At 46.6% G+C, this 19,681-nt stretch overlaps 1 protein-coding gene across 1 annotated transcript in view; it reads right to left on the bottom strand.

Moving 5' to 3' along the window:
* The window catches only part of ZNRF3 (zinc and ring finger 3), a 151,274-nt gene extending 142,024 nt beyond the window's left edge, over positions 1 to 9,250 (bottom strand). The window contains exon 1 of the mRNA XM_026484729.4: positions 8,747 to 9,250. Coding sequence (XP_026340514.2) covers positions 8,747 to 9,046 — 300 coding nt within the window. The 5' untranslated portion in view covers positions 9,047 to 9,250. The remainder of the gene's footprint in view (positions 1 to 8,746) is intronic.
* Between the last annotated feature and the right edge of the window lie 10,431 nt (positions 9,251 to 19,681).

Raw genomic sequence — 19,681 nt, 5'->3', positions numbered from 1 at the left:
TGGAAACTTGTATGCCAGCCTGGTGGGGGGGCATAAACTAAAACCACTCTTCTGCAGACACTAAAAATGTTTCAGAACATTTAGCAACAGGAAAATACTCAAGGTGGACGAAGGGTTATAGCACCAAGTAATACTTTCTCACACTTTCTTTAGAATACCTCCAAGACTACAGGGAAATGAAAGGAAAGCTGTACCGGAACACAAAAGGTTAACGGAGGTTATCGTTAGGTAGTGGGATTCATTTTTTTCATTCATACTTTTCTGTATCTTCCAAGCATTCCACAATAAGCGTGTATTATTTGTACAACTAAAAAATAAGTTACAGGGGCGCCTGGCTGGCTCAGTCGGCAGAGTACGCGACTCCTGATCTCAGAGTTGTGAGTTCGAGCCCCACACTGGGTGCAGAGATTACTTAAAATTAAAATCTTAAAAAAATAGTAAGTTACAGATGATTTTTTTTTTTTAAGGAAGATTTGGGCACTGACTAGAAGCAATGTGAAATGAATCTATTCTAACATTTTTGCCTTAGCTACCAAAATACATCAAGTCCTCAGGCAAGCAGGTCAGTGTATCTTGGCTTTAGGTGCCCAAGTTCAATTCCAGCTCTGTGGCCTCAAGATGCTTACTTAGATTCCCAGCCTCAGTTTCCTCAGAGGCAAATTTCAACTGCCCAGATTTGTACAGGAGAAATCTCAGAAATAACATCTCAAAAGCACATGCTATATCATGGGTGCAGAAAAGGCTGTTTTTCTCTACACTGTATCCACAGTAGAAACTCAATAAATGTCCTCTAACAAGTTAGCGTACTCAAATTCAAGTAAAAAATCAGATTTTAATCAAATTCTTACAGCACTGGATAGGACCTTACGCACACACAATTGAGCATAACTTTTACTCTTATTTATCTATTTATTTGTTTGTTTATTTATTTTAGTAGGCTCCATGTCCAGCATGGAGCCCAACGCAGAGCTTGAACTCATGACCCTGACAGCAAGAGCTGAGCTGAGATCAAGAGTCGGACATTCAACTGAACAAGACACCCAGGCGCCTCCCCCCTTATATTTTTTAAATGCAGCTGCTTCACCACAGAAATCCCCATTCCCACATACATTTTTACACCAAACTGCTAGGATCCTCAAAGTTTGTTTTCACCAAATCAAGTCTACACATTGAGTTTCTGAACAACCACATCACACTGGCTGCTGGAGAGAGAAGGGGATTAATACCAAGTCTGTTTTTTTTCTTTTAAAATACCAAGTCTTAAAACACATCTTAAGGGTAATAAAAATAAAATGCTCTCCCTTGAACCACAATAGGCCAGCTGACCTCATTCTCTTCACACTATCATGAGTCAACAGAGCTGCTAAAAGTCAGACTTTTAAAACATCTCATTCAGGCTACAAATGGAACAAAGAATTCTACCCTTTACCTCCTCCCTATCCTGCTTGACAGGTATAAAAAGGCACGTCTCTACAAAGGGGTTATCAGCTTTAACCTCAAAGGTAGGTAAAAAACAAGTCGGAAGAGTCCAGAAGGCTCAAATCCACATACTATGTCCTGGCGTACATGTTTCTTCAGAATGGCTTGCCCGGACCTAAACTTTGCACCCTGCCCCAGCTGTTCCCTCAGTCTCCTGTACGTGTGTCCTACCGTGGAAAACTTGTGGTTTACGTACTGGCTGCCCTTACACTCAGCTGCCCGTGAGCGGGGACAGGGTCCTACTGATCCCCCACCTCGCCCAGGGTCTGGTGGACGCAAGGCAGCAGTGGGCGTCTGTCAACAGAAGGAATACAGCACCTGCAATGAGTTCTCATGGCCAGGAGGATGGAACAAGCAGGGAGAATCCCCAGCTTTAGGTTCTTGCCATCTTTTAAATCAAAGAGGGAACACACAGTCTGTGCGAAGTCAGAAAGGCGCTGAACATGGGATGTGATCTCTTTGGAGAAAGTGATGCAGACTTCAAAATGGCTCTAAAAAGTCAGCTACAGGAAGGAGGTGTGTCTCACACCAGAAATCCCTTAAATGCCAGAACACTTACGGCCACTCCACCTTTCTTTTTTTTTTTTATTATTAATTTTTTTTTAAAAAGTCTCTGGAACTCCAACTTTCCCAGTAGCCAAAAAAACAAATGGACGAGTCATCAAGTGACAGCTGTATACTTCAAGTCACTGGTCCCTCTCCCCAAACTTGGTAGATTGGCCCCTCATGGGAAAAACAAGTTAGAATGAGAGAAGGAGGTAGGGAAATAAATCTCTGTAAGCGTACAGCGTCTTCTCAGTTGAAGTTACAGACTCACTTCTTGGTCAGAGATCCTGAGTTTATACCTGACTCCAAATTGCACCATCAGTTCCCATCACCTCATCCCAAGCAGACTCAAGTGCCAAGTGAAGCAATCTTGTAAAAACAGAAACGGCTTCGAATCACACAGACCTGGGTTTGAATCTCAGCCCTACTATGGACATGCTCAGTGACGTCGGAAGTACCTTCACTCTCAGAGCTTGGTTTCCTCATCTCAGGCTGTCTAGTTCGCCCAGTAAATCTCAGCACAGCCCCGTGCCCAGAGCCTGACACACAGGAAGCAGACTGGCTCAGATACAGCGGGAGCTATCTTATAAAGCTCTGACAGAGGGAAAGACTGAGCAAGTCACAAAATCTAAATCAGAGGAGAAAATCAACCATTTAGGGGACGCCTGGGTGGCCCAGTGGGTTAAGCGTCTGCCTTCAGCTTCGGTCATGATTCCAGGCTCCTGGGATCGAGCCCTGTGTTGGGCTCCCTGCTCAGCCGGGAGTCTCCTGGTCCCTCTCCCTCTGCCCCTCCCCTCCCCCAGCTTGTGCACGCTCTCTCAAATAAATAAAAATTTTTTTAAAAAGGGGGGGGGGGAGGAGAGCCACCATGTAAACCCAAAGTACAATTTAAGAAGGTCTGGCTTTCCCCAATGATACACCTGAGTCTAAAGCATGCTTCTGCATCTGCGCTCTCTGGCCCAGTCAGTTGAAGTGCAACCAAAAACGACAGAAAGGCTCCAAGCCTGGGAGCCTAGAGACCCAAACGGTTATCAGGGTCATCTCTACTCGCCACATGCCCTGGGCCAGGCACTTCACTTCTCTGGATCTCCTTATCGTACACATGAAAGGGCTGAATCTGTTCTTCTGATTATCAAGACTGATTTAAATGTCATTTTTGTCACGAACTATAAATCCACATTCTCCAGACTTGGGAAACACCAACAGGAAGCAAAGTTTTCACATGGCATACACTCAGATTAATGATGATTCTGAATACCAAGCCTTGACTGTCATTTCTACGGACACTGGGGCTGGGCTGTCAACTCTCCTCCGTGGGTTTCTGTCCATCGTTACGGCTGTCCACGTTAGAGCTTTCTCAGTACTCTGTGTTTTATCAAGTAAAGAACATCCATGGACCCTTACAAGGCCAGGTATCCTGCCTCTCAACATGCACACACACAGGCTGCGCTCACACAACCTGCAGTTACACCAATGGGTCCACCGGAACCAGAGAGCAGTCCATTCTTCCCATCAAATCAAGCAACTTTCTGGAAATATCAACCAAAAAGGAAAGATAATCCCAGAATGTGTTAGCCACGAACGTCAAAGTAAGTTATTCAAGTCCATTAAGACCCATTGCCTGCCTGATGTCCATTCTAAATCCATCATTCATTCACCAACTATTAAGTGTCTGGTAAGTGGCAGACACTGGGGACCTAGGGATGGATCCAGGGATGAGCAAAAACAAACAGACCATGCCCATGGGGCCACGGTCCACAAGAGAAGGGGTGAGGAGCTGTTCCTAAGGCATTTCAATGTCGAAAGATGCTCCATTTTCCAGGAAACGATGAAAAGGAACACATTTACAGTCTGCTCTCCCACATGCTGCATTCAGATTGCCACCTTCTTGCACTAAATGCAAAAATTCTTTGAGGGGCTATTTTCTCACCTCACCCAAGGATAATGCATTTAACTAGTACCAGATGGATGCCCAAGAGAGAAGTTAATTCATTATAGACAATGGATGTCTTGGGAACTAAGGGCTCAATTCTGTGGGGAAACCCACTTGGGAAGGATTATCATTTATCCAGACATATGTTTGTCTCTGTAAGAGACTGTGGACTCCAAAAAACAGCAATACAGTGTCTGAAAATGGGGTTTTGATAAATATTTATCAGATGAATATGCTCGATGGAGACACACAAACCTGCAGACTTCTCTACAACTCTTGCCAGCCTGAGCCCCACATCACTCCAAATTCTTCGCGATGGACCCTCCGATATGATGGGTATTAGATCAGTGCTTCTCTTTTTCCTCTTGGGGAGAAGGGGCATCAAAGAACCCCCAAGGGGCAAAACTGTGCATCTTCTCAGGAAAACATAAGAGCACATTCACAAATGCATTGTGTATGTAACTGTGTATATAATTTCAAGGGTTCACAGGCCCCCTCTGGAAGTCTGTGACCTTCAGGTTAAGAACCCCTATATTAGATTGTTAGAAATTAGACTCAAATTAATGCTCAAACCTAACCAGCCAAGTTCTAGTTATTTGGCAAAAACAGGAGCAAAGGGGCCAGACAGACCCGGGTTTCGATCCAGGTTTTATCATTTGCTAGCCTGGTGAGGTTGGGGTAAATCAAATCACCTTGCTCTGGCTCAGCTTCCTCAACTGTAAAATGGGTTAACAGTAGTTGCTAATTCCATGTTAAAGTCAGGAGGCGATGAGTAAACACATGATGTGCTTGGCACAGAGCCATGTACACAATAAATGGAGGCCATCACCACCTTCCCTCTGGTCGGCAGATTCCACGCTTAAACCTCCCACTCCCATCTGCATCTCTGTTCAGCGCTGCCTTAACAGCTCCCCTGGGATCTTAGAGAACAAGGCAGAAAATAAGAGGCCCTAAGAATTCATAAGGTCACAGAACACAGCCCTAATGTTTTCCCCCAAATCAAATGCTTGGTTTTAACCTATGAAGGCCCTTCTGACAAGATAGTCGGCAATCCCTTTCTGCGTAAATCCAGGTCAGCTGCCAGCACACAATTGTTCTATGAGGCCAAGTCAATTTTTAGAGGCAGGCCTCTTCACTTAAAATGGAGATGAAAAGAAGTGTTTGATCAAACACCGAACTGCAAAAACACACTGACAGGGAAATAGGGCAGAGGAATTAATTTCCTAAAATTATTCTCTGTGATGCCCTTAGTTAATATTGGATATTTAAGGATGTCACTCACCCTTCTTACCCACCACCCGGCCTCCCCCAAACCCTCATAGCTAAAGGCGCTGGCTTAGTTCTTAAATGTTCTCAATTTTCCTCTGCTTTCAAGACCATTCAACATTTAACCCAGGATACAGAAAGGCCAATTTTAAAGTTACACAAAACCTATCATTCAGAGTCCTTCTACAAATGAATTTCTCAAGAGTTTCTAAATATTTGACTTCAAGGGGGAAAAAATGCTTTTCCACTTTAAAACAATCTTTCATCTCTAGCGATGCAAATTTTCTTTGTTTGTTTAACCAGTCCACATACCACCAGCCAGAGCTTAATCAGGCCTCTATTTAACATCACTAACCATGTGAGTTGCGCAGCCAAGTCTGAAAGTTTCAGATAATGATCTCATAATAGCAACAAATTGGTTCAAAGATGAAATATGTATCAATATGTCTAAGAACGCTTTAAAGTTCCACACTTCAGAATGACAGCACTGTAATTAATTCCTCCAGCATTCCCACTGTGTGCCTGACACTCTTATGAGCAAATGGACTTCGGTGCTGCATGAATAAATAAGGTAATATAATTAATAGCATTTCCTATCCACACACTGTTTTCACTACTTTCACAGATGAAGATGTCAGAGAAGAAGAAAAAAAAAACTCTCTTCTTAACAGAGTACACTGGTGACCTTGGGAAAGTTATTTAAGCCTAAAACTCACAAGGAGAGAACCAAGAATCCTGGTGACTAATCCAAGGTTTGAATTACTATCGCTCTCTGACACTGAGACACACACACACACACACACACACTCTCTCTCTCTCTCTTAACCAGGTCTCCCCTTCTCCTAATCCATGCAAATGACCAACAGGTACTCTAATTAGAAGTATCTGGGGCAAAGCAGACTATGATAAGCTATCTCCCGTCATTGTATGCAACAGGGAGGTAGGAAAAAACAGTAATACAAAGCAATTTCCTATCTTGGAATTCTTAAAGTAAAGAAACTCCCAAACAGGTCTTTTTCTCCCCTTGACCATGAACAACAGCGCTACCGAACCCCAGTGGAAATAACACAAAAATTGCTTCAGTGCCACTACTTGGGTTTAGTTACAGGCAAATGAACGCTGCTCTGAAGACCATAAAATACTAAACATCAAATCACGCACGGTTATTTTAAGATAGCAAATAAAAGGAGGTTTGAAAAGTTCGACAAGGCACTTAGAAAACATGTTGAATCTGAAGCTGAACACCAATCTGTTTCTTCTACATTCTCACTTTTCATACAAAACGTTACATTCCCTCTCGGCGGTCCTGAAAAACCAGCTTCCCTTACAAAAACATTTTTCAGGGCTGACAGGGGCCACGCCAGTTACTTCAATCGAGCAGTATTCGAAGAACTAATAAAACCATGCCAGCCTGTGTACACACACAGCCCTGAGAGCCGTGCTGAGCTCCGTCTCTGCACTTGAGAGGTTCAGCAAGTAGGCCCCCACAATAAAGTTATTAAAGATATGGAGCGAGAACACCAAGAAATGACTATTCAGACCGCTCAGATAAACTCACCAACACACTGTGCAGTTATAAAGGAATTAAGGACTCCTATTAGTGAGTGCTTAACAGGTCAACTTATTAAATACCATTTAAGTCATTTTTCTTTACTTAGCAATTGTTGACTTCATTTGGGGGCGTTGGGGCTAGGCTAATGGACTACAAGAGTTAGATAAGCACTTCGAAAAGATTCAAAAGAGAACAGATTCCTTCTGCCAAATTCATACATTCTCTCTCTACTCACAAGGATAAAATAGCTACAAATGGTGTGTTTAAACTGCTAATTTTGTATTAAATGGTGAACCCAAGATTATCTCCAAAGCCCAGCACTACCCATAATGGAGAGCCCCCCAGACAAACTACCGTGGAGAAAGAGCACAAGTTAAAACACTGCAGATAAAAATCGCAAACTTCAAAAGTCTCCTTCAAAAAGTGAAGTGCCACGTTAAAACATCTTTTCTCTTAGAAGGCTGTAAATCAAACATTTCTAAAGCCATCAGGTCACAGTGAAAGCCTCAAAGAGAAACAAGGAGTTTCAAGGAGCAAGCTTTAAGATTCAAACTATTCTTAAGGCTGCCACTAAAATGTGTAGGAATCTTCAGCAGACCATCTTCTCTAAAGCTTATAAAGACCATAACTATAACATGAGCAAGGAAAAAAGTCCAAAAGCCTTTAACATATGTAGTCACAGGATTCAAACATGTGTTTCCCCTTCTATTTACCGTGCAGAAGTTTAAGATGGGGATAAGAGCCCTGTGAGGCAATGCTGCTGATTAATCGCCCGGCAGGGGTGCCTCCCCCAGCTTTGTAAGGACACACCTCTAAGGAGCCAAGCTGCACAGCTCCCTGTCCTATCCACGCAGGGCTTTGAGTATGCACCACGGGAGGGGAAAGGAAGAGGCTGCTATGCAATCATCCATACAGTTTCCCTTCTCTTCATTCATAACTCATCCAAGAGTAAAGCACAGAGGGCCCCAAGCTTAGAGCCCTGCAGCCATCCCATCACCTCCAAAAAGGCTCCAAATGAAGCCAACCATTTCAAATCGCCCGCATCTGAGGCATGCATATTAACCGCCATAAGTGCGCTGGCAGTCTACTAACAAGTTGATAAAATCATAGCCAAGGAAGCGGGAAGGCATCTACCCAGCTCAGCAACCGCAGAGGCTTCAGCTCAGTCCCTCCTCCAAAGTGTAGGCACGGCTTAAAAGCTCCCCCTCGCCAGCTCCCTTTGGAATGCAGAGCTCTCTCACTGGGAGCAAGGTGGGGAGGCCCTGTCAGTGAGCGACCCTGTCTCCCGATTTCCAGGCCCTCCGCAGAAGTCCTTGGCGCAGGAGCGTGCAGTCTCCCTCCCACCCTCTGTAATCTGAGGCACGCAGCGAAGGCTGCCTTCTACGGCCACTCCAAGGCACTCGCGATCCCCACTCCTCGGCCAGCTTCCCCTTGCTTCCTTGCCTGCTGCTGCTTGTCCAGAGCCCTGCAGGGGGGTCAGCGCCCAGGTGAAGCTGGAGACAGGTTCCAGGAAAGAACCTAATGTTGTGCAGCCCGCAGACAAACCGGGCTACTCTCAAAAAGAACATGCAGGGATGGAAAGCAAAGCCTGTGACCTGAAACAAGCCACCCCATCCTTCATCACTCATCTTTCCAAAGTTGGCATTCAACAGGTAGTTCCAGGACTTCCACCTGAGGCAAACCGAAATGCGCAACCGGCCCAAGGGGGCCGCCCAAACGTAGGTATCCGGACCCGGGGTCCCCCCTCCCGTCCCCCGGACCCACAGGCGGCCGAGCCCCCACGTGCACTCGCCCCCCGCTGCGGCGCCCTAGAGGCCGCGTCCCGCCCGCCGGCCGGGGAGGGATGCCGCCGGCCTCCTCGCCGCCCCTCCCGCCCGCCCGCCCGCCAGCCCGCGGCGGGGTCGGCGGGCGCAGCCCCCGGAGCCATCTTGTGGCGGCGGCGGCGCGGGGCCCGGGCGGCGGGCAGCTACCTGCACGATCTCGCCCTCCGCGCTGAGCGTGGCCCCGGCCCGCGAGAAGCGGCCCGTGAGGCCGGTGGTGTAGGTGGTGTAGTCGCCGCTCGGGCTCGACTCGAACAGCACCACCTCCACAAACGCCGTCTCCTTGGCCCGCGCCGCGCCGGGCCCCGCGGCCGCCAGCAGCAGCCCGAGCAGCAGCGGCAGCGGCGGCGGCGGCGGCAGGCGGCGGCCGCGGGGGCCGCGGGGGCGGCGGCGGAGGCGGCGGCGGCGGCGGCCCGGGGCCCCTGGGCGCCCGCCCGAGCGCGGCCTCATGGTCCTGCGGCGGGAGGGCGCGGAGGGCGGGCGCGGCCGGGCATAGTCGGGCCGGCGGAGGACCGAGCGCGGGCGGACGCCTCACAGCCCCATCGCGGCGGCGGCGGCGACGGCTTTGTGGGTCGCAGGCTCGGCTCGGCTCCCCCGGCCGTCGCGCCGCGGCCCTTTCATCTGCTCCACGTGAGGGGTTATCCCCGCCCCGGCAACGTCGTGACCCGCTCTCCCCTCCCTCCCCGCACTCGACCGCGGCGGCCGCCGGGGGGAGCGGGAAGGCGGGGCGGGCGCGGCGGGGGGCGGCCCGACGGCCGGGCACGCCCCCGAGCTCGTTCCGCCCCCTCGTCCCAGCCCCGCCCCTCGCCCGCAGCCTGCGCTCCACCCCATTGTTCTCGCTCCGCCCACCGCCTGCCGTCTTGCTCCGCCCCATCGTCCTCGCTCCTCCCCCTCCCCTCCGTCTGTACCCCGCCCCCTCAGCCTCGCTCCGCCCCCACGCTCTAGCTCCACCCCTTCGTCCGAGCTCCGCCCCCGGCGGCAGACATTTCTCTTCACGGTTGTCGGAGTTCGGCGGGAACCCAGACAGCATCCTGCTGCCAGGCGACTGCGTTCTCTCTGGAGGCCCCACGCCTACCGGTCCCGTGCGGTACTTACGGCCTTGTCCTTCCCAGCTCTGCGGCTCCAATCCACAGTTCCCAGGAGCCCGCACCCGGCTCTCCACCCTCACCCCCACCTCTAGGATCGAATGGGAAAAGACCCCGTATGCAGCTCTGCCGTGTCGGGACGCGTCTGGTTCTTGCCTGGGTGTCGCTAAGACAGTTACTCAACTGGGGGGCAGAGGGGGAGCCATTTAGCCATGGGACTCTGATGGAGTTCATCTTTCTCCAGCCCAGAGACTGCAACTCAAACACTCCCCAAGAGGGGTTCCGAAAGTTTGAGACTGTCCGTGTGCAGAAGGCCAGAGTATTCCAACGCCATCGGTCTTTATGCACAGAATGATGGCTGCCAAATTAGTGTACCAAATACATGCTCCAGGGTCCAGGGGTCCCCAGTCGCCCAGGAGATAAACTTTCAAGTTCCCGTCCCCCTGTGGAACATGCCTTTTCTGTCCTCGTCTAGTCCTATAAGAATCGAACGCTTCCTTCAAAATTGAGATTCAATTCCCACTTCCTCCGTGGACTTTTCCTTCTCTCAGCAAAATGGCTTTGTTTAGATATTCGCAAATATTTGGTTAGGATGATCTGCTTCTACTTGCTACCACACCCAAAATATTAAAAAGACGAAAAGAAAACGCAATGAGTATTGTCTTGGGTAAACAACTTACCAAGGTTACATTTTAAAGTAGAAAAAATATTTTCAAAATGTGAAATAGAAAATACACTTGAAAAAATCGACGGACCTGCATTGCCCCATTTGGACCACCCAGAGTTTCTGCTTAGGAGGGAGGCACCTAGGAAAGGAGAGCTCAGAGTCCGGCGACTTTGTGAGTTCCCTCTGAACTAAGCTGAACCAGTGCTGGCTGGGTCTGCGCAACGTCAGTCCTGATATCTCCCCCTAAATGGCACAGTCCAGTCATTAGGGGGAGAGTCAATTACTACAGCCCACCCATGACACTTTGCAATATTTGAAATTCAAGGTCAGCATCAACTGATGAACAAGTCAACAAAAACAGTATATCCATATAATGGAATGAAGCACTGATACAGGGCTACAACATGAGCGAACCTTGAGAACATTATGGTAAGTGAAAGACGCCAGTCACAAAGGACCACATAGTGTATGATTCCATTTATATGAAATTTCCAGAATAGGCAAATCTACAGAGACAGAAAGCAAATTAGTGGTTGCCAGAGGCTGGAGGGAGGCAGGAATGGGTAGTGACTGCTAATGGGTTTCTTTTGGGGTAATGAAAATGTTCTGGAATTAGATAACGCTGATGGTTGCACAACTCTGTAAATATACTAAAACCCACTGAATTATACACTGTAAAATGATGAATTTAATGGTATGTCAATTATATCTCAATACAGTTGTTAAAAATTTCAAAGTCATTAGTGGTATTTTCATGAAAACACGCACACACATACAAACACACAGGATACTGTGTAAGACTAGTTTCTGCTCTTTGAAGGCTTAGTTCAAATCTCACACCCTCGGGACCCAGGCTGCTCTATTTAAAATGGCAGTGTGCCCCCTCTCCCCAAATCCCAGTCTCCCTTGGCCTGCCCCCCGCTCTCCACCCCTTGTGGCATTTATCACCTTCTAACCTACTAAATGATTTGCTTACTTATTTTTGTCTCTCTTCCACGCCCCACATACACACATGCCAGAGAGCAAACTCTATACTGGCAAGGATCTTGTCTTGATCACTGACTTAGGCCAAGGCTGCCTGGCCCAGAGTAGGCACTCAATACATATTTGTTGCATGAATTAATGACTAAATGAATAAGTGATAAGCTCATCGTTTTGTATCCCTCCCATTTTTCAGACATTTGGGGCTGCTTGTTAACAGCTGCTTAGGAGCACTGGTCTTCGTGGGACCAAAATAAATTCCGAACGTGAAGAAGGGCAACAGTCCTTCCCCTCAAGGACTGCAGCAAAAATCCAGACAAGGGTCAAAAAAGAAACTGGCTTCAATTTTTTAAAACCCTCTTTAAAGAAATACATGGTTAATAAAACACAGGCCAGCCACACAAAGGTAACACAATTCATCTCTCTCCAGTTGTAAAGCTGTTTAGAAATGGAGATAGTAATGAAGTAGTTAGTAGTTAATAAGTTTCACCAAAGTCTGATGGGCAGTGAGGGGAGATAGAAAATAACTTCAGGGGCGCCTGGGTGGCACAGCGGTTAAGCATCTGCCTTCAGCTCAGGGCGTGATCCCGGCGTTCCGGGATCGAGCCCCACATCAGGTTCTTCCGCTATGAGCCTGCTTCTTCCTCTCCCACTCCCCCTGCTGTGTTCCCTCTCTCGCTGGCTGTCTCTATCTCTGTCGAATAAATAAAATAAAAATCTTAAAAAAAAAAAAAAGAAAAGAAAAAGAAAATAACTTCAAATAAGAGATAAGACCCATTGGCTAGGACCAAGGACTGGATCGAGTGATAGGAGTGAAGAGAAGTCAAACCCATTCATTCTTTTTCGTGGCACATCCCTAGTTAGGCCATCCTGAGTGTAACTTATCTTGTTCTTTTCTCTACTGATCAGATGCAGCTCAGATGAAAATAACCACGAACAGGTATATTAGCATCAGTTAAAGCTGCCAGACCTTTGGCAAATTTCACCGACTTAGGCCAAAAACCGCACAAAGCTTTGGGAAATGTTCCACCATCAATGTTCTATTTATAGGACCAAAGAGGGAAGTATAGGGATTTCAAATCCGTAAACATATCCTTTAGTACCTAAAGAGACGATATCTGTGCTAAGTAAAAACAGACATGGATATCCACTGCAACGCTGTTTTTAATAGTAAAAGACAAGAAACAACCTACTGTCCATCAGTAGGGAATTAGTTAAATAAATTATGGTACACCCACTTAATATATAATAAGACTCATATTCAATAGCCATTTAAAAAATAAACAAGCACTCTATGAACTTCTATAGGATGATCTCCAAGTTATACTGCTAAGTGAAAAAAATGTGCATATGGTATGTTACAATGGAGGGGGCTGGGTAAGTAGACAAGAGATTCGTGAGGGTTTGCAAACACATTAACTATGTGTGGAAGGAGAAGTAAGTAACGGATAAACAGTTGCCTCTGGAAAGGCATCTGAGTGACTGGGAAGCAGGGGAAGGAGGGAGACCTATTCCCCGTCCCCCCCCCCCCCCCCCCCCCCCCCCCGTCTATCTATCCTTTGTACCTATTGAATTAGCTCCAGTGCAGATACTACATATGCAAAGGTAATAAAATTAAAAGACTAGCCTGCTAAATCAGTAGCTGATAACATTCATTTTCCACATGCAAACGAGTTCATTTGATAAACTTTATTGAACACCTAATATGCGCCACTGGAATAAGAAAAGGGATTGGCTGAGAGTTATGGAAGATGCTAGCATTAGGGAAATTTAACACAGGACCTCTCAGTACTACTTTCGCTGTTTCTTCTTCTAATTATTTACAAATAAAAACAAAATAAAAAAAAAACTGGATGAGCCAATCCCTGTAGTCAAGGAGTTCCCTTCCTTTCTTCCCTCCTTCCCTCCTTCTGCAAACATTTATTACTATACAGGATACAGAAATCATAAAGGGTGACGATAAAGTACACTTTATTTTACAAAGTAATTCTAAGAGTTTGAATCTCATCTTGCCTCTTTAAGGTGATTCAAATTTAAGACTTGCTAGCGTTCTTCCACAGTATTTATATCTATTTCTGGAAACTTTCATTTATTGTATTTAAACATCATATAATTCTCTTGAAAGGTACAATAGATGTTATACAGACAAGTAGCGGCAGTTCTTTCAAAACTCTTAGAAGTGTCTCTTCCGCCTTTGAAGTTATACCATCAATCTATGTCTACTTTGAGCCTTGAGGCAGAAGGCCAATCTGGGCCCCGATTCATCAGTGGTTTAAACCCTGCTTCAACCTGTCCCTGATTTGCAATGGCCACCCAACCAGGAGTCACAAACTCAAACAATGCTCCAGGGGCCATGCAGGGAATGTGACTGAGTGAGGTGGGCCAGGTGCAAGCAAAAATAACCAGCAATGAGATGGTAAATGGCAAAGGGGCCTCGGGCAGGAACACCCTTGGGAGTGGTGGCCTAGAACACATGGCCCGTCCGGAGGGCTATTACTACACATTGTTGCTCTGGGGAATGTGGGCCCAGGATTCACAGATCCTGTGAATTGTTCAAAGGAAGCAAAAAAAAAAAGGTATATTTTTAGTGTCTCCTGGTTTTTAAAAGTTTTTTAAAAATTGTATTGCTATGTGGGGCCAAATAAACACATCTGTATTTCATTTTTTGGTCGAAAAGACACAGAAGAGGAGTCTGACAAAGTAGACACTGATTAGAACAGGTCATAAAACAATCATTTCTAGATTGTGAAGGCGGAGGAAGAGGAAAAAAATTCCTAGATCTGAGAAGTATAAATACTGCACTATATAAAGGAGACAGTTGTGTGTGTGGGCAGTACCCTAGGCCACAAGAGGCACCTGTCTTCAGGATGCAGTATTTAACTGAAGTGCAAATGGAATCACATGCCTACTTGACCAAGAAAGGCTGTTAGTGGATGAGGGGTCATTGGAGCTTTGAAAGATAAAACAGCTTGCATTGATTGTACCTCTCTTTGAAAATAAAGAAAAAAGGATTGAGAGAAAACACTAGAAGAAAATAATGACCAGTCACTTGCTTTTGTCCAACTGTCTGTGGACTTAGCACAGAGGTGAATTAACAGGAGAGAAGAGAGAGTTTGGGTGAGAATGTAGAAAGGTACACTCCATTCACACTATGTGAAAATTAACACCCATTTGCAGGGAGATGGTGATGAACAGGAATTGTTGACCCCACATCCATTCCTATGGGGAACCACGTCCTTCTGGCTCACCTCATCTCTCCCCGGCTCAGCTCCCCACCATATGTGGGCATGTGACCCTGAATAGCCAATCAAAGTACTCCATGCCCCTACCTACAATGATTGGCTCAGAAGTAGACATGTGACCAAAGCCGGGCCAATCAGAGTCTTCCCTGAAATTTGAGCCATTGGAAAAAGGGGGGGTGGTCTGTCTTTTCCTGTGGGATCTCAAACTGCAAGGATCAGCTAAATTGCAGCTGCTTGTGGCTGTTTGCCCCAACGACACAGAAAGTGCTGCTGCTGTAGACGAGAAGCATACACAAGCCAAGAGGAGACAAATACGAAGAGAGAAGACACTGGCTTCATCCTTTGAGCCCCTGGATCCACCCTTATAACAAAAGACTCCTGAAAAATAGAACAGTAAAGCTGACTAGTTCAATGACAGCTTCAGTGACAATAGGGAGTAGACAACCACACACACCATAAAACCAAAGAAACTCTGAAATCAAAGTAGGTCAAGAAACCCAAATTTTGCTAAGAGCAGTTGAGTCAAACATAGTTTAATCTTCAGATCTTCAGATCTTCACACGCACACACACGCATGCGCACACACACACACACACACACTTTTGCTAATCAAGAAAAATGAGAAAGAGTCCTAAAACAAAAGATCTCAAGTAGAGACATGTTCAATATATTAAATGAATGGATGGATGGATGAATGAATACTCTAGAGTCTGAGTATATTAATTTTGTAAAAAGATTTTATTTATTTGATTGGGAGAGAGAGAGAACACAAGCAGGGGGAGGGAGAGAGGGAGAAGCAGACTGCCCACTGAGCAGGGAGCCTGACTCGGGGCTCAATCCCAGGATCAGGTTCATGACCTGAGCCGAAGGCAGATGCTTAACCAACTGAGCCACCCAGACCCCCAGGAGAAATAACTCTTATGTAGAAAGCAACAAAACTAATCTCCAAATATGATGTAGAATTCATAGAGGCCTTGAATCTTATTGCTAGAAGATAGCTTAGAGATTATATAACATAGTCGTCGTTTGCATGACAGAGGAGAAAATCAAGACCCAGAACCCAGATCAATAAAAATTATACAGCACAGCCTTCTCTAGCTGCCAATAGCCTCTTATTTATAAGCAGGTGCTGTCTGGAACAATTAAACACTGGGTACGGATGCAATGTGGAAGAGAGATAGGCTTTAGAAGCCACAGCCACCAGGTTCCAAGGAGCTGACAATCCCTCCCCGAGAACAGCCATGAGAGTAGACCTTCCATTCTTACATCTTTTCCTTGTTCTGGGCAGCTTCCTTGTTTCCATCTAAGAAGAGAAAAATCAAGAAACAGGAACCAAATTGTGTGAAGGGGGGTAGGGGGTAGAAGCTTCTAATTATGAAATGTGTAAGTCACAGGGTGAAAGGTACAGCATAGGGAGTATAGTTGATGGTATTTTTTTTAAGATTTTATTTATTTATTTGAGACAGGGAGAGAGACAGAGCACAAGTAGTGGGGAGGGTCAGAGAGAGAGGGAGAAGCAGACTCCCTGCTGAGCAAGGAGCCCAACGTGGAGCTCGATTCTGGGACTCTGAGACCATGACCTGAGCTGAAGGCAGACACGTAACTGACTGAACCACGCAGGCACCCCTAGTTGATGGTATTGCAATAGCCTTGTATGGTGATAGATGGTAGCTACCCTTGTAAGCCTGACATAAGACATAGAGTTGTTGACTCACTATGTTGTACACCCAAAACTAATGTAACACTGTGTGTCAACTATACTTCAATAAAAGAAAGAATAACCCAAAATGAAACTATAATAAGAATGAAGTTTGAGAGGTGCCTGGGTGGCTCAGTCGTTAAGTGTCTGCCTTCGGCTCAGGGCATCATCCCGTCGCTCTGGGATCAAGCCCCGCATCAGGCTTCTCTGCTGGGAGCCTGCTTCTTCCTCTCCCACTCCCCCTGCTTGTGTTCCTTCTCTCGCTGGCTGTCTCTCTATGTCAGATAAATAAATACAATCTAAAAAAAAAAAAATGAATGAAGTTTGAAAGATGCCAAAGAACTGATGATACAGAATGGGAACTGGGGCATCTCCTCCAGAAGACAGTTGGGCAAAATCGATCAGAATTTGGACTTCATCCACCCTTTGTTTTTGGGGGTGGTAATTTTTTTCTTTTTTTTTAATCTGCCCTTTGTATCAAACAAGTTCACTCATATAAACTTATTCTTCAGTTACTTTTATGCCTGCATGCAAAGATTTATTTTTTTAAAGAATTTATTTATTTATTTGAGAGAGAGAGAGAGAGCAAGCAAGAGAGAGAGAGATCACAAGCTGCAGGGGCGGGGCAGAGGAAGAGAGAGAAGCAGACTCCCCGCTGAGTAGGGAGCCTGATGCGGGGCTCAATCCTGGGACTCCAGGATCATGACCTGAGCCAAAGGCAGATGCTTAACCAATTGAGCCACTCAGGTGCCCCCAAACATTTATTTATAAGGGACCTTCATTTTAGCACTGTTCATAGAAGCTACAGTGGAAACAGCCTGCGACCACCAACAGAGCACAAGTTATGGTCAAGTCATACAATAGCCTAAATTTGTTTTAAAATATACACTAGGGGAGGAAGTGTGGGTGTGTGTAAAGATGAAACAAGATTAGCCAGATGTTGATAATTACTGAAGCTGGCTGTTGGAGATATAGAACTCCGTTATACCATTCTCTCTTTTGTATATGTTTGAAATTTTCCCTGATAAAATGTTTAAACATTTAAGTTATGGTATGGGTGTGCCTGAGTGGCTCAGTCAGCTAAGCACTTGACTCTTAATTTCAGTCAGGTCATGATCTCAGGGTCATGAAACTGAGCCCCACACTGGGCTCCACACTGAGCGTGGAGCCTGCTTGGGATTCTCTCTCTCCCTCTCCCTCTGCTCCTCGCTGGCTCACGAGTGCTCTCTCTCTCAAGAAAAAAAAAATGAATGAACTTCAATGACTCACAACAATATGGAATGTACAGTAGACACTGTTATCAGAATCGTTTGAAAAAAAAAAAAGAAAACTGGAAGTCTGGGATAGGAGAGAGACTGACTCCTTTCTCTCACGATAACAGAAATTCAACTCAAACCGCCTTGAGCAAAAAAGGGAATTTAATGATTCACACAACTGCAAAGTCCAAGGATAATTTTAGTTCCAGACATAGCTGCGTCCAAGGGCTCAACGGATGTTATCAGTTGTCTTCTCTCTGCAGCTTTCCACTCTGTTTCCCCCTGAGATGTCATTTTTCTTGGTTTCTGCACCTTGGCCCCTCTCTTCCAGGCTCGTAGTATCCATCTGCCAACACTCCCAGGGAAAAGAGAGTCTCTTTCCTCTCAGCTGCAACCCAAGTCATACGTTGACTCTCATTGGCCAGAGTTGGTAGACAAACCTCACTGAACCAATCACTATAGCCAGGAGGATGGAATACGCCGATTGACTAGACCTGGCCCCTTTGCCCTTCCGTGGAGCAGGGAACGTGATCAGTCCCTTTTAACCACATGGACAGAAATTGGCCGATGACTGGTTTCCCTTAGGAAGGGTTGAATGGATACCGGGCAGGCAGAACCCACAAAAGCAAAAACAGATGCAGTAGCTGCTTTCTCCTTGCCTGGTTCCCCACCCCTGGGTGGACAGATGCTTCTCCCACTGTTCCTGTCATACCTTATGCAGATCTCTTTTAGAATTTGGACCTTGTTGCCCAGCATTCATCCATTTCTGTGTCTGTTTGCTCCTACAAACCATTCAACTCCTTGAAAACAAGGACCATGCTTTTCCCTTAGGTAGGAAATCCCTGGCAAAATGCCTTCCATACAGTTGGCGCGTGATAAATATTTGCTAAATGAATGAATGGCTCTTGAGTCTATGCCAAAACAAAGTCCTGACGTTCAAGGATTTTCCTGATGGGGCCCCAAACCATCCTTCCTGCCCCTTCTGTCCTTTCCATGGCCTGCAGGTGAGCAGCCAGCTCGCACACACCAGGCCTTTTCCCACTTTTAAGCCTTCATCCTGCTGTTCCCTCAGCCTGACTGCCCTTCCCTATGCCCAACGGGTTCATGATGGGGGGATCTAGGACGTTGGCCAATCAGTTTTCCGACCACAAGACCTTGCAGTGGAGAATTCTATAACAGAAACACTTTAACTGGTCTGCTCAGTTTCTTGACTCCACTTTTCTTAAAACTAGCCCCCACACACCCAGGACTGTGCTTGAACAAAAGGACCCTGCCACTCTCCCTTGGTGTGCTTGGTTCTCTGGCTGAAGAAATCAGAGCCAGGGTACTAGTAAGTTGATGGGTAGTGCTAAAGCCGAGAGAGCTGGGGAGGCTGTTTTCTTTTTTCAAAAAGATTTTATTTATTTATTTGAGAGAGACTACAAGCAGGGTGAGGGGCAGAGGGAGAAGCAGCCTCCCCACTGAGCAGGGAGCCTGGCGTGGGACTCGATCCTGGGACTCCGGGATCATGACCTGAGCCAAAGGCAGACGCCCAATGACAGAGCCAGCCACCCAGGCCCCCTGGTGGGGGCCCCCCCAAAAGCTGCAGGCTGTTTTCTACAGCGACTCCTGTATTGAGCATTTGTTATGCACTGGGCACCCTGCCTAGGGCTTTGTGCCTGTTTTCTCCTTTGATCCCCACATGGGAACCACAGTATCCCTGTTTTCTAGGTGGGGAAGTGGAGAGGAGGCGGCCTGCCTGAGGTCACAGAAGTACTACACAGTGAGGCCAGGACTGGACCCATCTCTGATGCCAGAAACCTTGCTCTTATCCCCCAAAACAGAAGGAAAAATAAAATAAGTGTTCAGTGACAAGTAGAATTGGGAGACTCTGCAGTCCCAGAAAGAGAGAGACAAGGGCACAGTGGCTGCCTTGCCCTGTGGTGGCTTTGCTGGTCCTGCCGCCTATTTCCTCGGAGGCCCAGCTTTGCTTAGGTCCTTAGGTTCCTTCAGTTCCTAAACGCACCCTGAATCCCAACAGTTCATTCTCCTTTTTGCTGAAGCCAGCTCTGTTTGTTCTCGTCCACCACCAACAAGCTGTGTGGCTGGGCAGTGTCTCTCCCCCTCTGGGCTTGGGTTGCCTGGGTCTGAGAAATGTAGGCAATCCTCACACCGC

Source organism: Ursus arctos, unplaced genomic scaffold (assembly GCF_023065955.2).
Source record: "Ursus arctos isolate Adak ecotype North America unplaced genomic scaffold, UrsArc2.0 scaffold_34, whole genome shotgun sequence".
Classification (NCBI taxonomy): Eukaryota; Metazoa; Chordata; class Mammalia; order Carnivora; family Ursidae; genus Ursus; species Ursus arctos.
This window is presented reverse-complemented; position numbering and strand designations above follow the sequence as displayed.